General features: G+C 39.6%; 1 protein-coding gene across 1 annotated transcript; it reads right to left on the bottom strand.

Moving 5' to 3' along the window:
• Positions 1–2,424: 2,424 nt before the first annotated feature.
• Positions 2,425–12,349, bottom strand: lhx2b (LIM homeobox 2b). Its single transcript, XM_026995678.3, has 6 exons — positions 11,758–12,349; positions 11,344–11,506; positions 9,355–9,557; positions 8,372–8,742; positions 4,718–4,923; positions 2,425–3,775 (listed from the first exon to the last, which is right to left on the bottom strand). Exons 2-6 carry the CDS (start codon positions 11,461–11,463, stop codon positions 3,485–3,487), a joined length of 1,191 nt encoding a protein of 396 aa, XP_026851479.1. The 5' UTR covers positions 11,464–11,506; positions 11,758–12,349; the 3' UTR covers positions 2,425–3,484.
• Positions 12,350–12,673: the final 324 nt, after the last annotated feature.

Raw genomic sequence — 12,673 nt, 5'->3', positions numbered from 1 at the left:
CATTCTTGCTTCAAGCCAATCTAGGGATTGTTTAGGTTTGTTTCAGTTTTGCCAAAATGGACTTGTATCCTGAGTGCTTATTTGATGAGCAATTATGTCATACATAATTTTTTTATCATTGTGAATGAAGTACAGACCAGTGCATGCGCGTGCATGCACACACACACACACATACACACACACACACGCACGCACACATGCACACACAAACAACACACACACAGTGCAAAAAATATTTTTAAAGTCTTTCAACTGCTTTTAGGGTGTATAGTTTTTAAAAAAATGTCCTGAGATTGGCTGAGAAAACTAACTTTTACGAGCTAGCACGAGCTTGTAGGTCAGTTTAATGTAGGCTGTGCCATAAATGTAATTCAGCGAAAGACTTTAACCCTAACGTGTCCATCACAACGTGTACAGACCTTCATGACGTGCAACTTGGCGCTCAAATTAGTGATTACCATGTGTGAAATAGATTTAGTATTGATACCCAGCTATTCTCACACGGTCTGGAAACAGCGGTGCTGTCGAGCTATTTTCATGTTGTTATTTGCTTAATTGCCCCATACCACTCTGATTAAATTCAGCTGGAGTCGTTTGGGGAGGGGCGGTTTGGGGGGGGGGGGTGGAGTCAGCTCAGCACAGGGCTTCACTCTCATTACAACATGTCGGGAAAGCTGCCAAGTGCTACAGTCAGTCTGGGCAGAGAACGCTGCTCCGTTCCAGACCTGCTAATTCCAGTGTGAGTATCTGTGGTGAGTATCTGTGGTGTGTTCTGTGAGCAACACCTCCCCCATGTACACTGGTATTAACTAGCAGGTTAAACACAGGCAGACTTAAACAATCTCTGGCTATGATTCTGAGGAAATATATATATATATATATATATATTTTTTTTTTTGTGCCAAATATCAAAAGTACTTCTATCAAGTAAATATTTGTAAATACTAAATACTAAATAAATAGTAAATACTCTGTTTATTCAGGAGCTATCAATTTGTATTTTTTGATTTCACAAACTTAACAATATTCCCCAAATGTCCCAAGGTTGGGACATGTACAGATGAGTGTAATGTGTCTGTGTTCATTGTGTGTGTTCATTGTGTGTGTTCATTGTGTACTTTACTCAGTTTATTGAAAAATTTAGTTGAGTGTTTACTGCTTGCAGTAAGAAATACATTAATATAAGGAAGCTCATATTAGTCAAGCCTTTCGCATAAAAAATTCCATATGCATGTTGAAATGCATGTCCTCCAAAGTTTTCTTTACACTGAAACAATGTGTATTATAAATAATCTGAATGTTTGCGTTATCTTACACATTTTTTTTTTAGCATTTAATTAACCAAGTTTTAAAAAAACTTAATGGTGTAAAAACTAACACAAAATGTACAGCATGTATTTACACTGCCTTGGGTTCACCTTCATTATGTGGCAGTCACAGGTGACGTGCTCATTTCTCGCCGCTTCTATAATTATCCACATAAGGAAAACAGACCCTTATTTTACGTTTTGTTAAAGCTCAGATAGGTAGAAGATTAAAAATAAAAACAAATAAACTGTTTCAGCAATGACAAGAATATATTGGAAACTCTATAGTAAAGCAAATAAGGAGGTAACTGAATTTAGCTGATTTACTAAATGAATCCTTTGTTCAACATAAATAGATTTTCCAAGACACTTTTTTTTTTTTCAAAACTACCGTTAATTTTGCTAGGTGTTTTTTTTTTAAAGATGAAGTCTGTACATATAATCCACAAAGATCTTCCAAAAGTAGAAATAACATAAAATAAATACTGAAATGCCTTTAGTAATCTTCAGTGAGGTAATTCCCTCCTAACGTGAAAACACTGATCACAGTGAAATGAATAACAGCATAACTAGCATTATTGTAACAGTAATGACAAATGTGATCACAGCTTTCAGAAACCACTTTCCTAGTTTTTGTAGCTTCGTCCCACATTTTTCCAGATGCGGCAATAATGACACCCACCAGATAATATGATTCATTGTTATATTTTTTTTTTTACAGAACTGAAGATTTACATCAAAGGGGGATACTGTGAGGAGTGCGCATGAAACATCTCAATAGTCAGTCAAAACTGTACAGCATTTTTAACAAGCAGCCTTTCGGTAACCATGGAAACATATACCCTGTTCCCAACACTGTCACATCTTTATGGTTGAAAAATAAATGACCTAAGTGGATTGAAGCGACACAGTATTTCTTTCCGTACATGGGAATTTGTTTGTGGTGGGGTTAGTTCATGTTTACTGTTCTGAACAGCGTCTGACATAAGTAGCCACCTGACTAGTCATTTTCAGTGCATTCATTCTTTCTGTTGAGCTGAAGTATGAAATCCTCTTTTAGCTGTTCTGGTTCTACATCTAGTGGATTATGAGGTAAAACGTTGAAAGTAAATGTATGTTTGATGCACGTTTCTCTTCTTTGTGTGTGTGTGTGTGTGTGTGTGTGTGTGTGTGTGTGTGTGTGTGAGAGAGAGAGACGCAGAGAGAATAAAAAGCAAGAAGATGTGTACCTTCATGTTTGTGACAGCCACTGGAGCATTTATCAGAGGGTTAAAACGCGCATAATTCAAAGGGGACTCGTGTTCTGTGGCTAGATTGCAGGATAAGGCACGTGACAGTCAGGCTAAGTTTTGCTGTTTATGTTTTTCATCTCACAATTATTCACATTATAATCCAGTTTCCTCACATTGACCCCTGTGCAGTTACATAAATAATAGTTTGAAGTGAGAATGAATTCCCATAAGCTGAGAGCTCGTCTCACCCCAGTCTTGTGCTGTAAACATGGTTGGGAAAGAAGGGGGTAAAAAAATGCAAATCAAGTCTCCCCAATTCCATCAGAGACAAAAAACGGAACGAAAAACCATCAACAGATCCTTAAGTGAGGCGCGCGTGCCTCTATGCAAAACTCTAAAAGACGCTCACGGTTAAACTAAAACTTTCTTCTGCTTTTTTTTTTCTTTTTCGTTTTTTTCCTTCAGTTCAAATTTGTTTTTATCTGTCCCCCTGTTTTATGTCTTTAAAAGTTTTTGTTGTTGTCTCTGGTTTCGTGTGGCGTGACCGTAGGTTTGGGCTTTGTTATCTACTGAGAAGAAGAGGTTGGGACGTCTGTGTCTGCAGTAGTCGTGATGTTTTGTGCAAGTAATCCGCTGTGCATGACGGCTGCGTGACGAGACGAGCGCTGTCTGTGATTGGGTATCAGTGCTAGAACAGTGCTTGCAGAACTGAATTATGAACGTGACCTCAAAGTAGCAACAACCAACAGGCAGTTGTTCCATAAACCGACAACCCCCCCCCCCCAAAAACAAAACAAAACAAAACTGTAAACTGACAAGATGGTCTTCTTTATGACTGGACTTGTGAAGAGGCAGGTATAGGCAGTCTGCAGTCTCCCCGCAAGCTCTGTGATTGGCTGGCTGAGGAGTCACGTGACGGTCGCTAGGGCGCCGGCCAAGCGAGCATCAGAAGAGGCTGGTAAGTGTGGTCTGGGAGGGGCTCCGGCACTCGTGGACGTCCAGGCTGCCAGGCACAGAGGTCAGTACGGAGGTGACGGTGGGCATGGTGGGATTGGTAAGGTCCGTCAGCGTCGTGGGCGTGCTGGACGGACTCATGGAGGTGTTGGAGATCTCGGAAGCGGGCCCCGAGGGCGTTCCGCCGGCCAGGGCCGAGCCGTCCGAGGTCTTGTCCACGCCGCTGTTCTCCTGGCGCAGGAGGTTCCGCCGGAACTTTGCCCTGGCGTTCTGGAACCAGACCTGCGTTCCGAGACAACGTTCCGCCCGTGAATGGGAGCAAGACAGTGGGGGGAGAAACACGGAGGGAAGAGGCCTCATCAAAGCAAATGACTGCTTTGTTTTCTGGCGATGGTAATTAGGGTTTTGAGATTCTAGACTGAGCTTCTGCTCCACGGTCGTCTTGTTTATTTCATTTCTCCCTTTCTTTAGTTCCCCAGATGATTGTTATGTCACATTTGTGAGAGAATTTAGCCTTTCCTGCTTTCAGTGATAGCTGACAAAACAGTTCTTGACGTGAGATGTACTTTGGAAGGGAACAATTACTTTAATTTGCTCTTCAATTAAATTATGCTCTCATTTAATAATTTTTGTTAAAGAATGCCATTTACTGAACAGAGCATAATGTAGAGGAATTAGACGTCAGTGGTCTATCTTTCTAATAAATAAATCATTTTATTTGTAAATATCTTTTTAATTGGACTAAAATTAGAAATGGAAAGATTTAATTAAAAAATTTTTTCTAAATGATTCATTCTCACAGTTGTATAAGGTTTCAATAAAAGTTTTGAAGTAAAATTTTGAAGATTTCAAATTTATAGGCTTTTTTTTCTTTTGTTAGTAATCAAAATGTTTTATAGACTTTATTTATTTTTATTGTACACAAAATATACTCATTTTGAAAATATTTATTTTGCTATTATACACAATAAGTATATATTCTGTATAGGAACAAAAGAAGCAAACATATTGTATACTAAGCAAAAAAAAAAGTATATAAATCTTAAATCTGCCTCATTCAAGTATAATTTCTATATTAACACTAGTATACTAGCAAAAGAAAGTCTATAACACCTTTTCTTCTAATCATAAACGTTCTCCTAATGTATCTAACACAACATTTCCCATTGAAATGGTCACGTGGATTCTGGGCTCTAATATTAGAACCAAGAAGGGGCTGCTTACCTGAAGTACACGCTTGGTAAGACCTGTTTTCTGGGCCAGCTGTTTCAAGTCCTTGGCGTCGGGGTTGTGGTTGATGGCAAAATAGGACTTCATGGTTCTCAGCTGGTGGTGCTTGAAGGACGTCCTCATACGTTTTGTCTTCTGGCCGGAGTTGTACTGAGAGTCTCTGTCCATGGGATCCCCGTCATTTTCATTGCAGCTCAGTGCTGTTCGACGCAAACACGGGGGGAAGCATATGCTCGTTAATACCGCGTTACAGATGCCATAACAACGTTTTAATGTGACAGATGGCCCTAATTCATTATACTGAATCAAGGTGAGGCAGTCGTACTGCGCGATTGCAGAACAGCGCGAACGATATGCGAGGCGGGACTCGGAGAGGCGCGCACGGGACAGTCCCTCTTCTGTGAACAAAAGAAATGTCCTGACAACAAAGATGTTACACGCGTGCGGTGTCGGCGTCCTCGTTTGAATCAGGTGCTCCGAGCTCCCGGCGAGCCCTTTCCCAACTAACGATAAATTTTTACTCGACTGGGATCAGCCGTGTTGACAGCACCTCCACTACTTCTCTAGCTTCTCCACCAGGATAGCTTCGATAAAGAGGTGGCATTTCCAGATCCTTCTTCTGATTCTTCCTCTCATGGCCTTCCAGATATATGTTTACACTTGAACGCCGGTTAAAATAATCACATCATGTGCATGCTGTATGTGCTACAACATTTGCCGGCAATTTGCATGTATTTTTGTGAAGTGATCATTTCCACATCGTTATAGATAAGACCGAAATCACATTTCCAGGTTGACAGACTATTTCTCCCAGTATAACTGCTGCATTTTATTAGATCTGTGCTGTTATTTGAAGCCTTGCTAAACACTAAACTTCTGGAAAAAAGGCATGCGTACAAAACAAATAATAGTAACATCCATAGTTGATAGCTTTAATTAAATTCTATATTAACAATCTTTTATTTGAAGATGCTATAAGATTTCAAAAATCCACTCCAAATAACTGGGCCTGCTATCCTCCACTTATTCTCTGATGCATAAATACTGCCCACCATCATTCTTCATCATATTACTTCACAAGCCCCTTGCAATCTTTTGGATGTCGTCCTACACTATGTGAGTTGGCTTGCAATTAAGTGTTTTTTAAGATATCAGATTTCAGATATGCACAGAATTGTGGGCACGCCAGTAATTCTTGGCAGAAGTTTAAGTGTTGCTAGACGCATGACAGTTCGGGAATTATGTTTTCTCTGACAACTACAAATATTACTCATTGAAAATCGTCTGATCAACACTTCAGATAATTAACCTTTAATGCGTTCAACGCTACACATGGCGAGCAAATGTTTTCGAACGACTTAAATCTGGTTATGGATAAATACTACAGTCTATTAGAATACAGTAATAGTAAACAATATGTGAAACTGTGATTCTTGTCTTTTTGTCGTCTAATTCTCAGTTCATCCACAAACTTTCCACTGTTTCGTCTATGTTTAAAAAAGGGCCGTCTGAAACGTTGTTTTGGAATGTTGTTTTAAGGAAGCGGATGTTTTTTTCTCCCTATTTCTTGATTGGTTATCGAACTGTTGTTCACTCTGTGATCTGATGGGGGCAGCAATGTTTCAAAACAAAATGTTCTCATACTTGCCATTAAATGTCGGCCTGGGGCAGTATACTGAGATTTAGCGGTACTTGATCATTCTTTGATATCTAACAGTTCATTGTATTGATTGTAGAGTTCTATGGGAATGGTTGGATTCATGTTTCAAAATGTTCTCTCTAAATTCAGTAACCAGCTTCTACATCGCAGCAGATTAACATGGTGAAGGCGGTTCTAGGCTGTGTCAGCTTCGGAGTGACACTCACCAAAGACGAGCTTTCCAAGTTTGTTAATCTACTTTGACGAAAAGAACTGGAATAATTTTATTGCTACTGCAAAATCACCTGCGTGTTAAACGTCCTTCCTATACAATCGTGAAAATAACTTACGTAATAAGCAGTCTGTTATTTATTCGTATTGGAAAGCGTATCTAAATAATTTATTTCGTTTTGCTAGGCTGAGTAGGCCTTTTTGCATTTTCAAGCATGCCATTATTTTTTAAAAGTGGCCAAAAGCCCACGTCTTTATGTAAGCACAAAACAGTCTGATAATTCCATGTGTCCAGTCCTTTAGTTTTGAAAGTCACGTCTATATTTCGTTAGATACAGGGCAGATCCCTCTATATTAAAACGCCAGTGAAAGGCCAACATCAAAATTCGTTATGAATCTGAATATTTTTATTTTAAAAATGTAAAGTAAATTTTAAATGTTCTGTTACATTTTATTTCAATGGTGCGTTATTTCTAGATTTGGTGAGTGATTAAACATGCATAGAGGACAAAAACACAAATGTAAAACGCCTGTCTGAGAAAGTTTAATCCCCTCATTTTTTCTTTCTCTCTCGTTCTCATTCTTTCCCCCTTTCACATCTTTTTAATCTTCTAGAGGTCTTGACTTGCATCTAAGCCATTTTCCACTTGTCAGCCCATGTAGTCGTCATCATTCTTCTGTTTCGGCCCCTTTCAGACGGGGTCTAAGTCTCCGGGAGGGGATGTCCGAGTGAACAAGTCACGTTGTTACTAATTGTCGTAAGATTAAGTAGACTACCATAGTAGAACCTTGGCATTTAATGCACGTACTTTGTAGGAAATATTTAAGCATAACAGGATTTCTTAGAACTCAAACGTTTTAAATACATTAGACCTTCTAAACAAGTTTTCATCCAAAAACTGTCTGATCAAATATGCACAAAATATCTAACAAGCACAACAGCATCTAAAACAAGTGAAGCATAATCGGTATTATTTATTATAAACTTTTTGCTCAGCTAAATAATAATTGAAAATGTTTTTACAGTCTTCTTTACTGTTATTTCCAAATATTTCGTTTTTTAAAAAATAATAAAATAATGTTTTTGTTTTCCATCCAATTAAACATTTTCCTTTAAGAGAAAGGCCTAAAGGTTCAAATGTACATAGTGAGCTATTCTGGATCTCCATGTTTCATTTTTGCTATATTTTATTTTGGCAGGCAAAACACTGCCGATTTTTTTGAAACAATAGTGAATTTATTTTGACCCAGACGCCTAATACGTAGACTAGTTCTAGCCCAGCGGAGCTGTTTGAAAAATAATCCCCTCCAAAGCTAGAGTCCACGATAGAGCGTCACATGGCTAAGCGATATTAGCCTACAGTAGCTCACATTAGGCCTACTTTATATTCACAGGGCTGTTATATAAGAAATAACAGCTTTCTTTTATCTTAATATTATATTTTTACCAACACAGCCTCTAGGCCCAACTTATTTTCGTCGCTATTTTAAATTATTCGATTTATCTTTCAAAAAGTATGGTAAACGAGTATGCCATTTTCATTAAACACAGTTCTCTGAAAGTTTCCCTTTATAGTTTTTTTTCCTAGAACGAAACAAACCTATGTCTTAGAGACCCGTGGGTCACTTTTCTATAGGACTGTATACGATTCGTATAAGGACTATATAAAAGTCTTGAGGGAAAAAAAAATTCCCCATGTTGGCAACTGTTATTATTATTATTATTATTATTATTATTATTATTATTATTATTATTTAAAAAGAAAGAAATCTCTCACCTGCATTGTATGCTGCCAGATCCGCTCCGGGCCCAGGGCTTTTCCGTTTCCTAGGCCGGCCCTTTTGCACGGTGCTCACGCCGTTGTAGTAAGACAGTCCAAGAGGGCCTGCGGTGCCCAGTCCTTTGTTAGGCGCTACATCCGCGTGATTGAAATGTGCTGGGTAGTCCCCCTGGATCAGCGTTTCAAAGTGTAGCCGGCAGTACACAACATTGTCTTTCATTCCGAAGTGGTCCCCAGTCGTCAGCATTTTGTTGCAAGTCGTGCAGGTGAAACAGTTCAAGTGGTACACCAAATCCCGCGCCCGCATGACCATTTCCGAGGCCGAGATCCCGAGGTGGCACCGGGCGCATCTCTGAACCGAAAACCTTCTGCAGGAGACGGAGACATTTGTGAACTGGCAGCCACTAGATTTGCGAATAAATAATTAGGCGAAAAGTCGGCTGACCACTGCAAAGCCCTTAACTTTAGACATAGTTTAAAGTAGAAATAAAAATGCTTTTAAATTACTTTTTAAAAAATGATTAGAATAATTATTAGTTTCTTGTCGCGTTAGTTTCGGATAAACGCCTCTTGCTGTATTTAGGAAGCTGCTGTCGCCTCACACTAAACAACAAACGACCACCTCTGTGTTACTATTCATTTATTAAATAACCATCCCGTAATTTATCACGTGCTCTCGTCTCCGTGAATTACGTGATTATAGTATTAATGATGTGAACAATATTAACAAGCTTTACGGCCGTCAGGATGCTTAATGACGTAACCTATCATTAAACTGTAACATGCATGTAATTTTCGCACCCTGATTCAAACGACTCTTTCTGAGCAGCTTCTACGCAGAAACACACACTCGCCCCGTAGCTTTAAAATAAGTTCGTTTCCATTTATTGACTTGTATGCAGACTGGGAAACAGAAACAAAATCGCAGACTTTTACATTTGGTAAAGCAAAGTCCCCTCCGTTGGCCTACAGCGTCTCACCTGTAATAGTCCTCTTTGCAGTAGATGCTTCCGTCCTTGCTGAAGCAGGTGAGCTCCGACTCCAGGTTGAGTTTGCACTCGCAACACTTCAGACAACGCATGTGCCACTGCTTGTCCACCGCGAGAAGGTAGTAACGGTCCGAGATCTTCCCGCCGCAACCCGCGCACAGGGCTACACGGTCTCCGCTCATCGGAGGCACGCTCTGGGGAGAAACACACACGGCACGCGGGCTCACCAAAGACTGTGCCGAACTCACGTTCCAGTTAAACGCAAGGGCGCACTTTCTAACCATTTCCTTGCGCTGATGTCAAACTACTGTAACTGCAAAGGACAAGGGCAGTCCCGTGTGGTGTAAGGCCCTAGCACGCGCGCAACAGCACCGAGGGACTAAATTGTGCGCGTTAGCTGGCTGTGCGGGAGGATGCTCGGTGGCTCGCGCCTATCTGCCCAATGGGAGGGGCGTATGGCTTACTTCGCAAGCAGGCGAGGACAAGTGTGCAAGCAATATGTACGAATTCAAAATATTATAAGATTTATGCACATATAAGACAGTCCATAAAAACATAAATGTAACATTTTTGTTGTTTTGTTGTCATGGGTTGCACTTACACGCAGTTTCATATCTTACACTTAGAAGCTTGAAAAATGAAAACAAAAACGTAAGATATATCACATCGCTCTTTCTTTTTCACACACACACACACACACACACACACACACACACACACACACACACACACACACACACACACACACACACACACAATCTATTTAGGGCTACTGCTACTAATGATGATGACAAGAACAAGAACTACAACAACAATAACAACACTAATAATAATAATAATAATAATAATAATAATAATAACGAGTTGATTATCATCATCATAATATAAATAATAAATAATAAATGAATAATAAATTAAGAGACTCTAGGTCACATTTTAACAGCACATTTAAAATAAAAGTATAAAACCCGAAACGTCCTCTGTAATCTCTGAGTTGTGTGGTCATTGTGTACTTAGGACTTGTTGAAAACACACGCGCCATAAACACACACACACACACACACACACACACACACACACACACACACACACACACACACACACACACACACACACATACTACATTAAGTAACGTTAATATGTTTAATTAATGCTAAAATAAACGACCATTGCTTGGTCTCGGCAGCATGATCTACGGATAAAAGTTATTATAAAATGGCGCCGAATAAAAGTCCGTTAATGGTCGAGGATTAAGGTTTTTGTTGTCCAAATAGGCGATTAAAGGTGAAAACTTATTCAAAGTTAAATGTCTCCTATATTCATTCCTTTCACTTTAGTTTTCACAATAGGTTACGTTTAAATAAATATTAGGGTTTTTATATAGAACAAGTTGATTTGATAGGTTGATCCAACTAAATCAGGCCTTCACCAGCTGAACTTGAGGCTCACCAAAAAGATGTTTTAAAAACGAACTTAGCAGTTCTTAATAAAAACTACTATATTACAAGTAGGTATTCAAACGCTTCATTAAGCTAAACTTTAATCCGATTTCATGCCAGTAGGAGGTAAATAGGACCATCTAGCAAAGGCTGTTCTTCTCGTGGTAACCAGTAACATCACTGAATAATTTTACTACAAATCTACTCTCTAATATTGAAAATAAAAATATCAGTAGGATTCTAATTTAATATTGTTATTTATATAACATTACCAAATGAAACAGATTTTATTGCTTGTTGACAACAATTTATATTCTCGATTTGTGCTTGCGCCATATTTCTTCTAAAGATTTAGGTCTAATACCCGACAATACATGTGTTTAATTAAAATAAATTTTATATATATATATATATATATATATATATATATATATATATATATATACACACTTTTAAAAGGGTTTTTCACGTCTAAGGTAGTTGTCGTCTAAGGTAGTTGATAGTCTGTACTACGAAAGCGAGAAGCGTGGATACAGCCTACCGTCTCTGTTTCCCCCATATCTATGGCCGAGCTGATAGTTGCCGAATCGCCTTTTCCTCTCTGCTCCACTGCTCCCATAACGCCATGCATCTCGCCCCCGGGCAAGCCGTGGAAAAGCATCTTTGCCGTAGAAGAGAGCGAATAACACGTGTTTCCTTCGGATCTGCAACCCAAGATTTCCGTAAGACGCAGTCCTAGATTTTTGCAGTTCATATGACCTTGCTCATTAATATGCGATGCTGGAATTCCTGATAAGAGCAACGGCACGATATACATCTAATACTTTACTGCTCCTTTATCGCCTTTCCTGTATGTGGAGACTTCTTTAATTGTGCAGATCTCTCAGAGCTCATAAATGGCAGAACATACACACACAGTCGAATATCTGTGCATTCCAGAGCTTTGAACACATACCAGGGACAGAAGCCACTGCTACCCGCGTCTGAAATCGGACCCTCCTGTTTCTTCGCGAGTAATTTTCAGTTACCACATGTTGGACAAGCATTTGTCAACATACGGTTAAAACAAGCACAACAGTTTTTTTTTATTTTCTTTTCTTGTTCTGTCTTCAGAAATCGATCTGAGGATAAGGCTGCTGGCACACTTTACCGAAAATCCAATCTTTCATTGCTGAAGATAAAAAAAAAAGAATAATCCCGAAAAAAGTGTGGAGATTGTAACTACAGTGACGATTCAAATTTTGCAAGTGTTTGAATCGTCATCGCACTCTCACTTCCTCCGCTGCACTTTGTCATCTCAGAAACTGTCCAACTCGAGCACCACGACCGGCTTGGAATAAATTCTAAAGGCTAATCTATCTGCGCGCTGGACGGACGGGAGCGAGCAACTTCAACCGCACATTCCCAGACGCGTTTTCTTTGGAACGAGCTGTATTTGCTCGCGAGCGGCTTGCCCCTCGTGCAAGTCGGAGCGCCCCGTGAGTAATTGGGGAGGAGGAGTTGAGCGCACTTTTGGTTTGTATAATCCCCGTCAAGACAGCGCTGCCTTTCCCCTACTCTCTCTTCTCCAAACCCTGCGCAGCACCCGGCGACTTTTCTACGGGGACTCTTACGTCACTCCGCAGTGCTTGTCAGTATTGGCTGCACACCGCCGTCATACCCTTCATATACCAAAGTACCGGACTGTTGGATTTTATTTCCACTGGACCGAAATGAGATGGTAACTCACGAGCAACGCTTAAAGTGGGGCTTTTCTTCATTTGCTTGCATATCTAGCTTTTGCTTGCTTGCTTGCATGATTTTAATCTAGATCTAGAATAATTGTTCGAACAAAAAATACATGCGTATTAAAGTTACAACAGTCAGAGCAG

The sequence above is a fragment of the Electrophorus electricus genome, chromosome 25 (assembly GCF_041902795.1).
Source record: "Electrophorus electricus isolate QZ-2024a chromosome 25, ASM4190279v1, whole genome shotgun sequence".
Taxonomy (NCBI): domain Eukaryota; kingdom Metazoa; phylum Chordata; class Actinopteri; order Gymnotiformes; family Gymnotidae; genus Electrophorus; species Electrophorus electricus.
The sequence above is the reverse complement of the archived record's forward strand: the minus strand, read 5'-3'. Positions and strand labels throughout refer to the sequence as shown.

Excerpts from the sequence above, each read along its gene's own strand:
- lhx2b (XM_026995678.3), bottom strand. The coding sequence starts at position 11,463 with ATGCTTTTCCACGGCTTGCCCGGGGGCGAGATGCATGGCGTTATGGGA. Across the intron at positions 9,558-11,343 it reads ATATGGGGGAAACAGAGACG|AGCGTGCCTCCGATGAGCGG; the intron begins GTAGGCTGTATC and ends GTTTCTCCCCAG. Across the intron at positions 4,924-8,371 it reads TCTGGCAGCATACAATGCAG|CACTGAGCTGCAATGAAAAT; the intron begins GTGAGAGATTTC and ends TGCGTCGAACAG.